Raw genomic sequence first — 19,046 nt, forward strand, 5'->3', positions numbered from 1 at the left:
GCTTTCCTTATCTTAAATTGTCCCGTCTATCTTTTGCCTCTGGGCTTTTCCCATTCTCTAACTTCTGTAAATCTTACTCTGTGGCTGGCTGTGTAGTTGGGTGGCTGGCCCCTGACGTCCTCCTCGTTCTCTCACTCCTCAATCTCTCCTCTCAGATTTCTCCTATATATTTTCTCTGCCTGCCAGCCCTGCCTATCCTTTCTCCTGACTTGCTATTGGCTGTTCAGTTCTTTATTAGACCATCAGGTGTTTTAGACAGGCACAGTAACACAGCTTCACAGAGTTAAACAAATGCAGCATAAACAAAAGTAACACACCTTAAAATAATATTCTACAACACACCATGGCCAAGACAACTTATAAAAGAAAGTATCTAATTTGGGGTTACAGTTTCAGAGGGCAAGAATTCATGATGATAGAGCAAAAGTGTGACATTAGGAACAGCTGAGAATCCACATCTTGATGGTTTCAGAGGTTTAGTCCATTATCTTCATGCATTGACATGGTGGTGTGCAGGCAGACGTGGTGTGCAGGCAGATATGGTGCTGGAGATGAATCTGAGATTCCTGCATCTTTACTTGCAGGCAACAGGAAGTGGTCTGTCTCACTGGGCCTGGCTTGAGCATATATAAGCCTGCCTCTACAGTGACACACTTCCTCTAACAAGGCCACACCTACTCCAACAAAGCCACACCTAATAGTGCCACTCCCTATGGGGGCCATTTTCTTTCAAACCATCACAGTGGTTTTGTTATTTTCTCCCTCAGACTGCTGTTTGTAACTGTTCTTCCATAGGATAACCCTGCTTTTTATCTGGTAGCAGTATGGTTGTTGGAAAGTTGCTAAAAACACTCTGGCCTGTGGATTTGTTTCTAACTAGGGAAGTACACTGGCAGCTGCTGAGAGACTCCAGTCTTTGCAGCCTCCCACGCTTCAGAAGAACAAAGGCATATTGTGCAGGCCAGCAACCCAGACCAAGGCCACCTCTTGCAGACCTCATACCCACCATGTTGCATGCCAGACGGGTAAGTGTCCTGGCACCTTGTATAAGGTTTGTTTTCTGATTTGTTTTTTTTTTTTATAAAAAGGTAAAGACAGTAAGTAATTCTTGAGTGTGAAATGGTACATACTTCACATCCATATGCACACAAAGTATTGTGTGTAGAGTTAAACATTTCACATGTGTGCATTGCTCTTTCAAATGTACAGATAAGCCATTATAATTACTGACATACATATTTGCTTAAAAGAATTCTGAATAAGCCTTAGTTCTTTTTTCTTTCTTTTTTAAACTCTGCATTTAATTATTTAATTGTCAGTTATTGAGAGAACAGATAATAGTTCTGAGGTGTCGGTGATAGAAAATTGTGGGAACTCCTACATGGAAAAGTGTAAGAACATTGCTCCAGTCAATAGTAGTGCTTTACTCCCATACTCCTTATGTTTTCAATGATTTTAGTAGCCAGCTCCGCCCAAAGGGGTGTGTGTGTGTGTGTGTGTGTGTGTGTGTTGCTGATGTGTTGAATTCAGAGATTTGCTTTTTATCACAGCTATAATTCCAGTCTCTCTCTCTCTCTCTCCCTCCCTCCCTCCCTCCCTCCCTCCCTCCCTCCTTCCTTCCTTCCTTTCTTTTTTTTTGTTTTTTGAGACAGAGTTTCTCTGTACTGTAGCTTTTTGCCTTTCCTGGAACTCACTCTGTAGACCAGGCTGGCCTCGAACTCACAGAGATCCGACTGCCTCTGCCTCCCAAGTGCTAAGATTAAAGGCGTGTGCCACCACTGCCCAGCTCTTTCATTTTTAATAATAACTATTTTATAGACTAACTGAAGGGGACTTCTGAACATCAGGGCTTCATCACAGACCCCGGAATAGGCACAAACCACACCCAGATACCTGTTTTCACAGAGAGATCTTTTATCAAGCAGGGAAGAAAAGTTTTAAGTGTCTGCTTTCTGACTCTGGTAGAAAACCAGCAGCAAATGACCTTACATGCATAATTTTTAAGAGAAGAAGGGGAGGCCTGTATTAGAATGGGATAGGATGTGGTAAAGGAGATAGAAATGAGGGAGAAGGGAAAATGAACAAGGGAGAGGGGGAAGGAGTATTTGTCCCCAGAGAGGACAAAGTGCCGCCTCTGAATAGAGAGGAGACTTGACGTGGCCCATAGGTAAATGGCAGTTTATAGAGGGAAAATAGGAAAGTCTGTGTTAGGATGAGCTGTTTAATTTTGATTGGGCATGTTAATTAGGTGAGCCAAAGGGGGCTTTTGATTGCTGGACTCAATACTTTGATAGCTGGACCTTGGTAGTTAGACTCCGGAGGAAGTGGCCAAATAAGGGAATGGACCATGGTGGCCAGCTTTAGAAATGTAATCTAAAGGATTTTAGCAAGGCAGAGGGAATGGGGGAGAAGAAGAAAGCCTGCCAGAGCCATGCTCGCCACACTCAAGCTGGCCAGCGTCCCTTCACTAACCTCTATGTAAAATGCCTAGTCGAGCTGGGTGTCGTGGTGAGCTGTAGTCCCAGCCATTTGGGAGACTGAGGCAGGAAATCTTGAATTCAAGACCAGCTTGGGCTGCATACCAAAAGCCTGTCTCTAAGTAAATAGATAAAGCTTACTCTGGTAAAAGTAATCATGGATATTTTACATTGGGTGCCTTTCCTTTGGTAGGAGTCAAAGGGAATTCTTTAGGGAATTTGATTATTTTATATTCTGTTTAAAATGATACTCTTACTTGTGGACATGAACTTCTGTACACCTTCACATATAAAAAGTAGTAAAGGACCTGTGATCTGTGGACATCTGGTATATGAGTATTTAAATTTTTTTAAATTTCTCAATTAAGTATTGGACCACTTTCTATATACCGTTGTAAATTGCTTTATCACTTGACATTGTATTGAAAACATTTTACATTGATAAAAATGTAAATATACACTGAGATTCTTTCTTCTTTGTCCGTCTCTCCCCTCCCTTACTGTGTTTGTTCGTTTGTTGTTGAGATGGGTGTCTCATGTGGTATCACAGACAGACCTCAGACCGGACATGTAGCTGAGGATGACCTTAAGCTCCTGATTCTCCTGCCTCCAGCTCCTAAGTGCTGCATTATAGGAGTGTGCTACCATTCCTAGCCATACATTGGGATTCTTTTTTATTTTATTTTTTGTGTGCTTGTGTACACACACATGGGAACATGTCACAGTGATTATGTGGTGTCAGAGAACAATTTGGTGGAATCTGTTACATCCGTCCACCTTGTCAAGTTTGGTGGCAAGTATCTTTGCTTGCTGAGCCTTCTCACTGACCCCTACATTAAGATTCTTAAAAGAGCCAGGTGGTGGTAGCACATGCCTTTAATCCTAGCACTCAGGAGGCAGAGGCAGGCGGATCTCTGTGAGTTCAAGGCCTACCTGGTCTACAGAGCAAATTCCAGGACAGCCAAGCCTGCACAGAGAAACTGTCTCAACACCCCCACCCCCAACAAAGGACATAGATGCTAGTGTACATAGCACAATCAATTAGCCTTTAGATTTGTTTGTTTGTTTGTTTTTTGTTTTTAGAGACAGGGTTTCTCTGTGTAGCTTTGCACCTTTCCTGGGACTCACTTGGTAGTCCAGGCTGGCCTTGAACTCACAGAGATCTGCCTGGCTCTGCCTTCCGAGTGCTGGGATTAAAGGCGTGTCCCACCACCGCCTGGCTGGCCTTTAGATTTTATATGCGGCATATTGGTTTGTATTGGTGCTAAGGATTGGATCCAGGGTGTCATACATCCCAGGTAATATGTATGTGCCATACACACCACTGAGCTGTTCTCTAGCCCCTAAATGTTCTTTTCAAAATTTATAGGCAGCATTGAGTCAAGTTAATGTTAATGAATCATGTTAATGGATCTTTGTCCAGTTTTTCATAATACAGTTGTTCATATCATTGTACACGTTTATATCATCAATGATTCAAATATTTCCTTCAGATTTACCTCTGCCAAATGGAAACAATGAAGAACCTGATTCTCCACCTGCAAAGAAAAAACGAATGGGCCTTTTCCAGACTTATGATGCAGAATATATAAAATTTGGTTTTATTATCTGTTCTGGATCAAAGGAAAGTTCACCAAGAGCACAGTGTGTCATTTGTGGAGAGATCTTACCTAGAGAAAGTGTGATGCCAGTAAGTCTCTCTAACCATTTGAAGGCAAAGCATTCTGAGTTAGAGAACAAGCCAATAGACTTTTTTGAGGAAAAATCACTTGAAATGGGATGTCCAAACAGTTCTTTGAAAAAGTGTTTACTAGTTGAAGAGTCACTTGTGAAAGCTTCTTATTTAATTGCTTTCCAAATTGCTGCCAGGAAGAAGCCGTTCTCAATTGCTGAAGAATTAATTAAACCGTATTTAGTAGAAATGTGTTCAGAAGTTTTGGGTTCAAGTGCTGGGGAGAAAATGAAAAGCATCCCTCTCTCTGCTAATACAATTGGGTGCAGGATCAACAGACTGTCTGAAGACATTGAAGACCAGCTGGTTCAGAAGGTCAGAGACTCCAAGTGGTTTGCCCTTCAGATAGACGAGTCACCAGAGGCCTCAGATGTCACCCTTCTCCTGTGCTGTATCCGCTTCATCGACTACGACTGTGGTGATGTGAAGGAAGAGTTACTGTTTTGTACGGAGATGTCCTCTCCGGGCACAGACCTTGAAGTGTTTGAACTAATAAATAAATATATTGATAGTAGATCTCTGAATTGGAACCATTGTGTTGGTCTCTGTACTGATGGGGCCACAAGCATGACTGGTAGATGGTCTCGTTTAAAGTCAAAAATTCAAGAAATTGCCAAGAGTACAGTGGCATTCACACATTGTTTTATTCACCGTGAGCACTTAGCAGCTGAAAAACTATCTCCATGCTTACATGAAATTCTTTTGCAGTCAGCACAGATTTTAAGCTTTGTAAAGAACAGTGCCTCAGATTCACAAATGTTGACAGTTTTGTGTGAAGAGACAGGATCGGAGCATGTGAATTTACCACTTAATGCTGAAGTTCATTGGCTGTCGAGAGGGAGAATTTTAACAAGATTATTTGAACTGAGACATGAAATTGAAATACTTTTAAATCAAAAGCACTCAGATTTAGCCAGGTATTTCCATGACAAGGAATGGGTTGCAAAGCTAGCCTATTTAGCAGATATGTTTTCACTTATAAATAAATTAAATTCTGGTCTCCAAGGGACCATGGCTACTCTTTTCAATTTGTATAATAAAGTCGATATATTTAAGAAGAAGCTAAAAACATGGTTGAAGCGCACACAAGAGAATGATTATGATATGTTCCCTTTATTTTCTGAGTTCTTAGACTCATCAGATGTAAGTGTGAGAAGCATCACTAGCGTTATTGTTGAGCACCTAGAAGGACTTTGTCAGATTTTCCATGACTGTTACCCACCAGAAGAGGACTTGCGTTCGGGAAATCTGTGGCTCATTGATCCCTTTGCCAGTCACCAGAATAACAACCTCACCGACTCTGAAGAAGAACAACTAGCAGCATTGTCTTCAGATACGAGCTTACAGTCAGCCTACAGATCAATGTCTGTAACTCAGTTTTGGGTGAGCGCAAAGACGAGTCACCCGGAACTCCATGAAAAGGCAGTGAAACTCCTGTTGCCCTTTTCCTCCGTCTGTTTGTGTGATGCCACCTTTTCCGCCTTGTCTGCATCGAAACAAAGGAACCTGCTGGGTTTTGGTCCTGCCCTGAGACTTGCAGTCACATCATTAATTCCAAGGATAGAAAAGTTAGTAAAGGAGAAAGAGTAGTATCCATATTGCTTATTGTCAGAGTCTTTAATTTTGTGTTAAATTTTGTATAAGTATCCTAAAATACATTTGCTAATGTATTTGTATTTTCAGTGATTAAATGTTTTAATATTTTTCCTTTGTTGTAGAGGGATTTAAGAATTATGGAACTTAAATATAATTATGTGTAATTTTAATAACACAAGGGAGAAAATTTAGCCTTTATATTGGAGATTGCTGTTGGAGTTTCAGAGGAAACGTCTTGTTTAGGGAGTTCCCCAAGAGACCAGGCCAACCCACTTGTCCCGGTACATAAGTTAGAGGTAAGCAATGGTGAAGGGCAGAGAAAGATTGGGTCGGCGGAACTAGGTTGAGAAGAACGGGTTATGATTCAGGGATCCTACCTCAGCACTTGGTTTTGTTACGTGCTTTGAGACAGCGTCTCTCTACATAGCCCTGGTTGTCCTGGAACTCATTATGTAGACCAGGCTAGCCTCGAACTCAGAGATCCCACTGCCTCTGTCCACCCACCCCCACCCCCCAGTGCTGAGATTAAATGTGTTCAACACAATTCCCGGCTCCCACCTTAGTCTTGAAGGGGCTAATGTGGACTTGTGAGCTATCATAGAAAAAGGAAACAGTGGAGGGTTGGGGTGTGCCTGACAGGGTCTTCTTGGTGAGGCTAGTAATCTTACTGGAGAAGTTCCCACTGCCCTCACTTTGGGGGAGCAGTCTGGTCTCTGTGAGATGACTGCTCCAGGGTACAGCCTCCCCATAATGGCAGTTGCCCTCATTTGAAGTGTGACCTGCCCTGCCGGGCTCCCTGTTGCTTGGGGCTAGTTTTGGTCCTTCACTGTACATTGTGTTTTATGGGTCAGTTCTGCCTTTCCCAGAATTCAAGGTAATTCCAGGAGAAAGTGACTCAGTTAAAAAATGGTCAAACAGAGCTAAAGAGGGACAAAACAGAGTTAAGTTAGGGCAGCCACCAGTGCTCTCCTTTACGACTAAGTGTGCAGGTGCCGAAGGCCACATCCCAGCATCATGGCACAGCTTCACTGTGGAGTTTGCGTTTAGACAAACGTGTGAGAAGTTTTAGCCAGGTCAGCAGCCCTCAGAAAGCTATGTATAGATGGAAAGCAGAGCCAAGCAGGTTCCCAGCCGGAAGGAGAAGCAGCAGGGGTGTCTGAAGCCATAATTTGGGGGCTTCTTCTAGGCCAGGGCTTGGGATTTTTTTTAATTTTTTTTTTTTTAATTATTATTGGAGACTGGGCTTTGCAATGTAGTCTCTGGCCTGGTTCCTTTTTTGTTTGTTTTGTTTTATTTTTTTGAGACAACGTTTCACTATGTAGCTTTGGAGCCTGTAGACCAGGCTGGCCTTGAACCCACAAAAGATCCACCTGCCGCTGCCTCCTGGGTGCTGGGATTAAAGGCTGGCCGTCACCAACGCCAGACTCCTAGTTCTTGCCATTGAGCTCCAGGCCTCATTCTCACCAGCGTTGGGATTACAGGTGTGTTCCATCACTCTTGGCTGTAGCCGACTTTCATAAAAGGTCAGTAAGTATTCTGTGGCTCAGTCACAGATGGTATACAAACGTACTGTTGATCAATATGTTATTTTTATATAATTTCCAGCTATTGTGAAAATTCCTTGAACATTGTTGAATCATTTTTAGATTATTATTATTATTTAGATTATTATTAATATTTTCCTTTTTGGTGTTGTTAAAATACTCAACAATTGGCCAAATTTGGCCCTTTGTTTGCTGATCCAGGCAAGTAAGTGAATCTTTAAACATCTTTCACATTTTTATTTCAGTTTAGCGATGAGAAGGGCAGATATTTTAGGCATAGGTGGACAAGAAAAACTTGTAGTTACTGTTCACTGCGTTATTGCGCATTAATTGTATGGTTCACAGATGTACAAGTCACTTTCTGAAGGTCAGTGTGCAACTGCCTTCAACAGAAGCAAACCCAGAGGTTGGGTGGTGTCAGAGTCCTTCCGCACGGGTGGGCCCTAAGGCCGGGTCACGTGGCCACGACCGGCCCGCCAGCTCGGCCTTACAGAGGGGAGGCCTCAAGTCGACTAGTCGAGGTGGGGGCAGTGGGCGGGGCGGGGCAGTGGGCGGGTCTGGAAGTTGGACGCCTACAGGGTGGGCGGGGCAGGGCGACTGCGGTCTTCCGGGCCGGAGGGCGGGGAAGGAGACATACGCTGCCATGGCGCTCGTACTCGGCGCCCTGCGTCTCCTGCTCGGCGTCTTCTTCGCGCTCACCGGGGCCGCTAAGCTCTTGCAGGTCTCGGCCCCCGTGTCACAACAGATGGTGAGCGGTGCGGCAGGGGCGCGCGGGGAAGGACGGGAGTGCTCGGTTCCCGCGGGCTGCTTGCCTCCGGGCGCGAGGGCGCCTAGGCCTTCCCTCGAGTTCTCCGCACCTTCTCCAGGTGGGAGGAGGCGGGACTTAGACTTTTGGCCCAGCATGCTGTCCTCAGGCCGAGTTAGAGCTGGAGAAATGATGGGACCCGGGGGTCCAGGAGGATGAAGTGGGAAGGTGACTGAGCACCCCTCCCCATCCTACACTCATCACTCAGTGTTCCAGTTTAGGGGAGGCTAATGAGGCAGGGAACCCACAATATAGACCAGGCTGGCCTCGAACTTGCAGAGGTCCACATGCCTCTGCCTCCCAAGTGCTAGGATTAACGGCTTGCACCACTTTAGAAATCTTTCGTAAGCTTGGAAGCTAGCTGTGAAGGTGAAATGTAATTTGCCGAAAGGTGAGTAGACTAACCGAACCAAGACTCCACGGTGACCCGGGAAATCGGGGATGGAGTCCTGGAAGTCACCTGACTGTGGTTCCTTTTCATGAGAAAGTCCACCAGTACTGCCAGGCTCTGCGGAAGACTCCTGTTACCTCCTCCCAAGCTTGCATACTCCTCCCCGCCCCAACCTGAGGTGGTGGGTTTTTGGGGGCAGATACGGTAAGAGCCAGACAGCTTAAACTCTGCAAGTGTGTCCCATCGGTGGCCCTTGGGCCACATGTACTCCAAGATGGCTGTCAAATGTAGCCCGACACAAAACTGTAAATTTAAAACGTGATTTGTTTAAAAACCAGTTGGGTTCTGGAGCAGCTTTGTGGATGAGAACATTGTGTCAGAAGGCCCACTGGAGTGCAGAGTAGGAGAAAGAGCTGCTGGTGGACCATAGGAAGCAGTCCCGAGGGTGGAGCTGGCCCAGGGGAAGGTCTGGGTACCGTGGATTGCTTTAGACCCCCTCAGCTGTTGCTTGTGTGTGCCACAGTGGGATCAGGACCTGCACAGGAGAAAGTGGAAACCATTCTTTAAGGAGCCTTTCCATCCCATCTCTAAATGTTCCGCGTGAAGAGGAACTAGGCCTGGCACAAAGGATCTGTGGCCTTTCCCAGGCCCTACCCCTGTTCCCTTTCCAGGGATTTGAGGCTGGGCTGTCATCTATGGAGAGGTCTGGTGAGGAGAGAAAGCCATCTCTACCCCTGTGACCCTTTTCGCTTGTGGAGTATCTGCTCCTGATTCCAAAGGTCATAGGGCGGCCTCCTCCTCACCAGGCTTACCTTAACCTGGATCTGGCCTGTGGCTTTGTTAGGGGAGCTGAGGACAGGCAGAGGTGGTCTCTGTGGTGCCTCCAGGCACTGCACTCGGAGGAACACAGCTGACAGGCATTCCCTGCCACTCGTAGAGAGCCTTGTTCGAGCAGTTTGCTGAGGTGTTTCCATTGAAGTTGGTCGGCTACCAGCCAGATCCTAGAAACTACCAAACAGCTGTGGGCTGGCTGGAAGTGCTGGCCGGGTCGCTGCTGGTCGTGGGTCCGCCTTCGCTCCAAGTGATCAGTAACCAGTTCTTGATCCTGCTCATGATGGGTAAGGGGGTACCTGGGTCTCCTGGGGATGACAGAAAGAGTTAGCCATCCTTCCTTACTGCTGCTTTCTTTTTTTTCCTCTGGGACCAGGAACACTTCCTGCCTGAGCATAGCTTCCATAATATTGAGACCAGGTGTTTTTGAAATGTCATGGACCATATCCTGGCCATTGTAACACAGTAGCATGCTTTCCCCATCATTTCTGTGGCCGCATAGTGTGAGTCCGTAGTGTAACCTCAAGAGCTCCTACTCCTCCTTCTACATGCTCACTTCCTGGAGGGAGTGGAGCAGCAACTACCACCTAAGTATATGTGTCTGGAGCATGGGTTCTCAACCTTCCTGACGCTGTGACCCTTTAATTCAGTTCCTCATGCTGTGGTGACCCCCCAACCATAAAGTTATTTTCATTGCTACTTCATAACTCTAATTTGGCTACCGTTATGAATCGTAATGTAAACATCCGTGTTTTCCCATGGTCTTAGGTGACCCCTGTAAAAGTGTCATTCAACCCCCAAATAGAGTCATGACCCACAGGTTGAGAACCTCTGCCCTTACAGATGTGGGAGCAGCCGGCAGGAAAGCTGGAGTCCCCTGACCAAGGAGGCAGACAGTTTCTCTAGGACGCACTCTCGCAGAAGTTTGCCAGTAGAAGTAACTGTCCCGGCAGGACGACTGCTGCTGTGTCAGAGGCTAGACACTCTTGTGCTGCCACTAAAACATTCTTGCCATTTCTAAAGTTATCCACACTTTCAGATCACTACCACACTTCCACCTCAAGCCCCCGAGCCAGTAGGATTATTATTATTAAGAAAGAGTTGGGGGAAAGCTAGTTTCCATATCCCTATCTTCCCACCTTGACTCTCCCCTCTTCTGGGGCCTATGTATTTCTTGGGGCTTCTAATTCTTTGCTTCCTGGAAGAGGTGTGAGGGGTGTTTAGTGGGAGGGCCGAGCTGGAATGGGTCGGCCTAGACTGGAACTCCTGAGTTGTTGGATCTTCTGGATGTTCGTTCTTTCTGTTCTAGGGGCCATCTTCAATTTGGTGGTTCTGAAAGAGTCGCTGAGGACCTACATCCCAGCTGTTGTCTGTTTGGGGCTGCTGCTGCTGCTGGATACCTGCCAGTTCTTAGCTCGAACTAAGAGGGTGGTCAGACGCCGCCGTAGCAAGAAGATTCCTGGTGCAGTCTGGAAGTCTGGGGACTGAGTCTTCATGCATTTACCACAGCAGGAACAGTCGCACAACAGTGTCTACCACTTTGTTAGGCCCACAGTCATTCAGTGTAAAAGAGGTACCTTGTCTAGGTCCCAGTCTCCCCTCATAACCATGTTGCCCTGTTTTGAGTGGGGTATTAGCATTGTTCATGTCACGTGAAAACAGGAAATAAGCAGAAAAGAAACCAAAACCAACCCAAATTCTAATTCCCCATACATAAATAATCATTTCATTTGGTGTAACTCTACCTGTTGACTTTTTTATGATTGTATACAGATTAATTTTTTTAATGAAAATGAGACAGTATAGCCTGTTTTATTGTCTGCTGTTAAGATCCAGTGTTCTGCCAGGCAGTGGTAGCACATGCTAATCCCAGTACTCAGGGGCCAGAGGCAGGTGGATCTCTGTGAGTTTGAGGCCCGCCTGGTCTCCATAGTGAGTTCCAGGACAGCCAAGGCTATACAGAGTAATCTTATCTGAACAGAAGAAAAAAAGATCCAATGTTCTTTAACATTCCCTTTTACTTTTATCGATGTTAGTGGCTTTAAGTACTCTATTCTAGGAGTGCCTGTAACTGGGGATGAAAAGGTGGCCAAGGTGGTAAGAGCACTTGCTGCTTTTGCAAAGGGACCAGGGTTCAGTTTCCAGCACCCACATGACATCATCTTCTGGCATCCTGGAGCACCAGACATACACATGGTACACACAGACACACAGATGTATACACATATATCTGTATATATGCGTACCGTGTGCATATACATGTGTGTATATATATATGTATATATATGTATGTATATATATATACATATGAAAGCAAAACACTTATACATATAGAATAAAAATATTTTTTAAGGATGTGTTCTACTTATTCTACTTCCAATCCTGCCCATGAAGAATATCTGGGTTCTTTTTTTTTTTAAAGTAAAACTCACAGTAAATAGCTTCTGCATATTTATTTCCTTTCCCAAGAAATAAGGGTGCTGTCTCAAAAAGCATTCACATCTAAAGCATGCTTTAAAATTTACATGTTGAAACTGCAGAGTCTAAGTGTCTGATTTCTGCCTGTGCTCACCTGAGTCCCTCGAGAGATTTCTTGCCATTTCTCTATTTTACAATTGCAGAGCTGACAGGCACCTGCTGAAATGGTGAGGTGTGGCTCTTAGTCCAGCATCCCTGAACACCTGAGTGTATGTGGGGGGACAGCTAGTGTGTGTGTGTGTGTGTATGTGTGTGTGTGTGAGAGAGAGAGAGAGAGAGAGAGAGAGAGAGAGAGTGGGGGTGAGAGGGAGGGAAGGGAGGGGGTGATCACTCATGGGAAAAATGTTAGGACACCTAGTGTCATGTCCCCAGACCATCCTTGCCTGAGTCCACTGGAGTCCTTTTGGGGTGTGATGTTTCTTCCACGAGGGAAGATAGGGAAAAGAATTTATATTTTGCGGTTCTGGAGTGTGAACTCACAATCTCACTTATGATAGGCAAACACAGTACTCCTGAGCTTGACCCCTATTTGTTTCTGTTCCAAAACAAGATCTCACTGAGTTGCCTAGGTTGGCCTGGAACTTTGTAGCTTAAATAAGATTTGCACTTAAATCTTCCTGCCTCAGCCTCTTTAGTAGCTGAGATTATAGGCCTGTGTAGTTGGAAGTTTTCCTGTGTCCTGCCTGGTCCTTCAGCCACTCAGACCCAAATAAAAATACAGAGGCTTATATTATCAATTGCATGGCATATGGCAGGCTTCTTGCTAGCTATCTCTTATAACTTAAATTAACCCATTTCTATTAATCTATATTTTGCCACATGTTCTGTGGCTTACCGGTCTGCTGGCATCTCTCTGCCTCTCCTCTATCTGCTTAGATTTCCACCTGCCTCTAAGCTGCCTTGCCATAGGCCAATGCAGCTTTACTTAGCAACCAATCAGCAACACACATTCACAGCATACAGAAAGACATCCCACAGCAGGCCTGTAGTAGGGCAGGCTGGTGTTTCTGCACATGTTTTAGCTGCCCGCCTATAAGATGCTTTGGGTATAGGAATATTAGCTTTAGGGAACGCACAGGTGGAAGTTGTATTATTTCATGCTCAGCGCTGAATGGTAGTTCCTGCTGTGCCCTCACTTGCATGAATCCCAGGCCAGCTTATAATTCTTTGTTGGATCTTCTTGTGTCTGAAAGCACAGTGATACATTCCATCTACAGCAAGGGTAGAGAAATAGATCAATGGATAGATAGTTCATAAATTATGTGACGGTGTCACAATATTAACAGGGGTCTGGTGAGATGATTCTGGATAAGGGTGACCCGAGTTTCACCCAGGAAGTACATAGTGGAAGGAGAGAACCAACTTTGGGAGATTGTCCTCTGACCCCCACATGCTCTGTGCTATACACATTCTCTTAGGCTCCCTCCCTCCCACCCTCTCTCAAGGGGTCCAGAGATGACTTAGTTTCCGTGTTGGTTAATTGGGCTGCTTAAAGAAAACAACATAGTTTCAGCTTTCAGTGTACTGACTACTGTCTTTAGAGTTGAGAAATAGCTGCAGTTGCTTCAGGCGGTGTATTTGCACATGCTATCCAAGAGTAAATAGAGAATGGGATGCTCTCTTGGAAAACCCCAGATCATCCCTTGTGTCTAATTGGCCACGATGAAGTTACATATCCATCCTTAAACCAATCAGCTGATAAGAACAATGGAATTCCCAAAATGGACTGAGACTGACAAAAATTTACCCATACTCATCACCAAGAAGGGCAGGGGGTGTTAATGATGTGTGTTTTTTCTTGGTTTACTTACAGAATATGGAAAATGGCAGAAAACACAGCCTGGTGCATACTAAGTGCTCATCAAATGCTATTATTCAATCTCTGTTTGTTCTAATGAGAATATGGGTCTGGAAAGACTGTGCCTATGTGGAGACTAGAACTCAGGCCTGATTGAGTGCAGAACTCAGGGTTTTTTTTTTTTTTTTTTTTTTCAGTGCTTCAGCTGCCAAGATGAAAATTTACAGGCACAAGACCTGGGATGACCTATCCAGCGTGATCAACTCTTCCTTACTTTCCAGAACTGGCAGTGTGTGTGAACATTTTAGAGCCTTTGAAAGCGGATACATACGCCAGGAGCTCCAGCCGCATGCTTTACCTCCCCTCTTGCAGCTGGCATTGAGGGATCCTGTTTTCCCAGGCAGATTAGTAATTATGGACTCCAAAGCATGGCTGTGGGGCTGGCCCAGCACCTGTGGGAGAGGCAGGGTACTGGAAGAATGGATAAGCCACCTGGTGTCGAGAAGCAGTTTGATTGACAGCAGCTGAAGCATCTTGAGCCCCAGCAGTGCCTTGAGGAGCCCAAGGAGCCAAGCTTCAGGAGGCCATAGCAGAAGTCTAAGAGCTCAGGACAACTTCCAGTCGGTTGGCCTCCTCTTGTCCCCGGAAGGCACTCCCAGATCCTGGGGTCCTCGCAGTGCCCCTACAAACCCAGCATGCAGCTACCACATGCGAGTCCTTCCCTGGCTAGCTGTCGGGCCCGTTCTTCACGTCACATTGTGGGACTGACATAGGAGAGGCTGGTGTATGTGAGGCAGGGGATCTGGCTCAGCTTCAGGTTCCTAAAGCCAGGATCCCAGAGCAAGCTGGAGCAACGAGAGCCGTGAGGAAAAGGAATAACGCGGCATGACAGCGAGAGGTTTGGGGCGGGGGACTTCTAGTGACCAGAGCCAAGGCAGGCAGGCTCAAGGGCAGACATGCAGATTTTGACACTAAAAGAGATTGAGTTCAGGAGCTGAGAGGATGTGTATGTGTCGGAAACGGCAAGAGGACCTTGGCTTAGGTGCACACACCCCTTAGGAAGAGGGTGAGGCGCCACCTAGATATTTTTGTGCTGTGTGTGGAGTGCTTGTGTGGGTGTTGTGCATTTATCCGTGTGTTGCCTCGAAGGGACAGAGGGTAAGGTATGAAGTCTCTTCCCAGTGTCAGCCACAAGACTCAGAGTTTTACTTGTTCTCTCCTCAAATATCCCCATGGGGTAGTTAAACCTCCATTTTACAGCAGCAAAGACAATCACGGCCAGGCTGAGAAATTAGCCCAGGACCTCATGGCAAATAAATGTGTGTGATTCCCAGACCTGTGTCCTTCTTGCTTCTTATCCGAAGTTCTGAGTCTGACACAGAACTTCCTCGGAGGTCTGAAGGCTGGGAAGCTTTTTCAGTCCTCCCAAAGGTGCTTCAGGTAGTTTTGGAGTACACCCAGAGAAGATGTCACCAGAGCAGACGCAAGGTCACCGTGCATAGGCCTGTCTAGAGTCCCTACAGCACAGCACCATTCTCCCACCTCTGCCTTGCCTTCTTGCCACTGATCTTCTGGGAAGGGCTGAAAGGCTTTTGTCAGAGTGGTCTTCCATCACATAGCTGTGCCTCGACATGTCTGACCTGTAGTCTCCCTGTGAGGGTCCTCCCTCCTCCCAGTCACCAAGATCAGAAATAGCTATGTTCTCTGGGACTTCTGCCTCTTTCTCATTTCCCACAGCTTGTCAGCAAGAACTCTGGAACCCACCCTGTCCTTCATGTCCTCAGCAGCAGGTGCCTTCTCTTACAGACGGCCTTGCCTCCAGAGTTCCTTCCTAGAAAGGACAGAGGGAGAGGGGACTGACGTGGGAAGGAATGTGAGGGAGGACTTTTGGTGGCTAGGCCTCCTGTGACCTCTTCCTCGGTTTAAGGGATGTTGGTGTTGGCAGCTTCCCCTCGAATGAACTGGCTCACATTGGCCGGTATTCCTCCATAGCTCAGTAGCTGTGCTGCTTTGGCTCCACGGTGGATGTCCTGCAGATGCTCAGCCCGCACGTGGTCAGTCTACGGCTTCGTGGTGCTACTGGTTGGAGACCTGGGCCACCTCCACCTCCTCAGTCTCCTATCTAGGAAAGCCCTGGCCTACTGCCTGCCACGGCCCTACTGCCATTATCCTGCTAGGATTCAGGGTGGAAGGGCATAGATTCCAACTCTTGGTTTTTGTTTGTCTTATTTTGTTGTGGTTTTATTTTTGTTTTTGGAAGACAGGGTTTTTCTACATATCCCCGGTTGTCCTGAAACTCACTATGTAGGCCAGGCTGGTTTCGAACTCACAGAGATCCACCTGCCTCTGCCTCCCAAATGCTGGGGTTAAAGTGTGCACCACCATTCCCTGCTTAAATGTCAATTCTTAAGTGACCCTGACTGTCGGTGTAGTTGTGTGGCCATGAATGTGGGGCACAAACAGTGGGGTGAGAGTCTGGTTGTGGTGGTGAAAGCACTCGGGAGGCAGAGACAGGAGAATTGCTGAGAGTTCAAGGCCAGCCTGGGCTACAGTGTTAGAGCCTGGCTCCATTAACAACATCAACGCCAGGGCCGTGGAGATAGCTAGTAAGTGAGAGTACTTACTGCCGAGCATGGCGGGCACCTCAGCACAAACCTTCCTTGGGGGAGGAAAGAACGGACTTCCTCAGGTGGTCCTCTGAACACACGCACACGCGCACACACACACACACACACACACACACACCACGCACACACACACACACACGATATATGTAAAGCAACAAAACCCCAACAGGACCAAAAAGCAGGCCCTCACGGGGATGGAACATTGTTTGAGTCCTGCATGGTCCCTGGAGTTTACCAGCTTTGAGATGTAAGTTGTGTGCCAGTTGTCTTGGATACCTCTCGGGATAAAACCCCAAATCCTTAATGTGGCCTACAAGGCCCTGCTTGATCTGGCTCCTGTTCCCCTGGGACCTCTTTACCTCCTCTGCTGGCTGCGTTTCCTTTCTTGTCTTAGTCTCTGGAACATTCCAGATTCCTACCCTTCCAGTACTTTTGCACCTGAATTGGTCTGAAATAATCTGTCTCCTTCACTAAATCTCCCCATCCTTATTCCCTGAGAATTGACTCTTAAAGGAAAATCTTTCTTGACTGCCAACATGCAGGTGCACGTGTACACACACACACACACACACACACACACACACACACACACCACACACACTGGATCCAATTTGATCGCTCTGTTGCTCTTCTTTCTCACAACTGTAATTAAGCTATTACCTGGGCAACCGATTTTTTTTTCTTTTTCTCTGTCAGAATGTATTTACACCAATCCAGAAGAAATTGCCATTTTTTTTTGTGGGCTCCCAAATATTGGATATTAACTATTGTATCTTCATTTAATTCAACCTAATAAATTCCGTGTTTATCTTGCTTGGTGTATTATCGTTTCCTGTGTCTTGCACACAGGAAGAACTCATTTTCAGGTGAGTGAATGAAATCTGGATATCATTAATTTAAAACTTAAGGACTCAGATGTCCTGGTGTCTAGTAACTTCTCCTCGAATATTCTGGGATTCTACAAGCTTGTCCTTGCCTGGTGCATTCCTGACTCAGAGTTATGATTCCTTCCTCCCACTCCAGCAGGATGCCTGTAGCGCTGCCATCATCTCCACTGTTCCAGGACTCTTGTGCCAGGACTTGGTGGAAATCAAGCTAGAGCTCCGTCCTGCCATTAGCTGGACGGAGGTTGGCGAAGCTAACTGCACTCCGTTTCAGCTGATCCGAGACTTTCTCAGGGTGCACATCCCTGCCAGTGGCTCTGGCTATAATGCATTTCCTCCGTCTGTGCTTGGACAGCTGAGCCATCTGCTCTTAGTGGGGAAGGAAACCACCCTCTGCTCTTCGCCATGTTGCTGGAAGTCCTACAGCAGAACTGTTTAAGTCCCAGGGAGTTCCAGCTTAGCAGGCGAGAGCAGCAAGCCCATGTTGCCAAAGTCTATCAGCTCCTCCCCGACTCCCTGCAGCCTCCTGGCCCTCTCGCTGAGTTTGCCTCCTAGTGATAAATTCAGTAATTCCTTCTTCCCTTTTGATAAATTGCCCCCGCGTTGGCCCCTTATTCCTTCTTTAACTTGTTTCTTTATGTTTTAAAAGTAACACATGTTCATGAAAGTACATTCAGAGCAACAGAGAAAAATGTAAAAATTACAGAGTGAAGGTCCCTCAGCGGTAGCCAGGGTTGGTAGTTTATGTGTGTGCATGCATCATTCCAGATGTTTCGATCAAAGGCACAGGAGCAGTTTTTATCAGAAAGCCACAAACAGGATCGTACCACAAGACTCTTCCGTAATTTGCTTTCAGTTTATCTTGTGCAGCTCCCCATACCTGCACGCGCAGAACTCGTTCTTTTTATCACGTTATCTGTATTTTACCGCTCAGTTGGCCCTGGTAGGTGGACATTTGTTTCCACAATTTTATGTTACAAACAATGCTGCATGAATGCCCTTGCTCACAAACCTCTGCGTGTTTGCAAATTTATAGAACGAATTCCTGGCAGTGAAATTGCTGTGTCACAGAGTATGTGTGTGCAATTTAGTTGTTTAATAACATCTAAATATTATTAATATCTAATACACTGTCCTCCAAAAAAAATGCACTCACAATCACACCCTCACCAACAGTACGTAACACTCCCTGCCTTGCCATGCCCTCACGAGCACTAGGTGACGTCACCCGCCTTCTCCAATCTGTGCTTTCGTCCTGCTGTGCTTCCTGTTACTACATCAGACACCCGGGGCTGGAGATAGAACTGAGTGGTAGAGCACACTTGCCTAGGATGCCCAAGGGTCTAGGTTCCGCCCCTGGGACAGCAAACGAAACAAAAAGAAATAAACGAAAATCTCAAGTATTCGAGATAATTGACTTACAAAGAGAAAACACTTAACTTCGTCCCGTGACTGATTAGGCTCCCTTGCACTTGGTGCTGGGGTCAGGTAGTATGTCATGGAGTAAAACCACTCACTTCATGGCCAGGAAGCCAAACAGAAACAGGAAGACAGACATCAGGGTCTCAAGTCCCCTTCAAGGGCATGTTGCCAACAACGTCAAGACCTTGAATCAGGCCCCATCTCTTAAAACTCACACAGACCCCATCTTGTGTGTGAGTCAGCTTCCCTTTCCTGGATCAAAATCCTTGAGTGACTTCACTTCCAAACGGAAAGGTTTCTTTTGGCTCACAGTTTGGAGATTTTGGTCCACGGCTTGGTGGGCCTCTTGCTTTTGGGTCTGTGGCAAGACAGCATGTGATGATGGGCAGGTCTAGGGCAGGAAAAGCAGAGCTAGGAAAAACCCTTCCCCCATGCACAGTTCATGAGGGAGGATGGGGTGG

The 19,046-nt window shown here is 46.2% G+C and overlaps 2 protein-coding genes across 9 annotated transcripts in view; both read left to right on the forward strand.

Moving 5' to 3' along the window:
- The window catches only part of Zmym6 (zinc finger MYM-type containing 6), a 47,267-nt gene extending 41,292 nt beyond the window's left edge, over positions 1–5,975 (forward strand). For all 8 annotated transcript variants that reach the window (XM_028861619.2, XM_028861617.2, XM_037202938.1 and 5 more), the window contains 2 exons: positions 881–1,025; positions 3,971–5,975. In XM_028861619.2, coding sequence (XP_028717452.1) covers positions 881–1,025; positions 3,971–5,799 — 1,974 coding nt within the window. In that variant the 3' untranslated portion in view covers positions 5,800–5,975. The remainder of the gene's footprint in view (positions 1–880; positions 1,026–3,970) is intronic.
- A 1,967-nt stretch (positions 5,976–7,942) lies between these two features.
- On the forward strand, positions 7,943–11,169 carry Tmem35b (transmembrane protein 35B). Its single transcript, XM_028861628.2, has 3 exons — positions 7,943–8,097; positions 9,483–9,663; positions 10,686–11,169. The coding sequence occupies exons 1-3, from the start codon at positions 7,993–7,995 to the stop codon at positions 10,862–10,864; spliced, it is 465 nt and encodes a 154-aa protein (XP_028717461.1). The 5' UTR covers positions 7,943–7,992; the 3' UTR covers positions 10,865–11,169.
- The last annotated feature ends 7,877 nt before the right edge of the window (positions 11,170–19,046 follow it).

Source organism: Peromyscus leucopus, chromosome 2, assembly GCF_004664715.2.
Source record: "Peromyscus leucopus breed LL Stock chromosome 2, UCI_PerLeu_2.1, whole genome shotgun sequence".
Lineage (NCBI taxonomy): Eukaryota > Metazoa > Chordata > Mammalia > Rodentia > Cricetidae > Peromyscus > Peromyscus leucopus.

What these genes read in the sequence shown, in the direction of transcription:
- Tmem35b (XM_028861628.2), top strand. Translation starts at nt 7,993, where the DNA reads ATGGCGCTCGTACTCGGCGCCCTGCGTCTCCTGCTCGGCGTCTTCTTC. An exon ending in CCCCCGTGTCACAACAGATG is followed by an intron (nt 8,098 to 9,482) that starts GTGAGCGGTGCG and finishes TGCCACTCGTAG; the next exon opens with AGAGCCTTGTTCGAGCAGTT. An exon ending in CTTGATCCTGCTCATGATGG is followed by an intron (nt 9,664 to 10,685) that starts GTAAGGGGGTAC and finishes TTTCTGTTCTAG; the next exon opens with GGGCCATCTTCAATTTGGTG.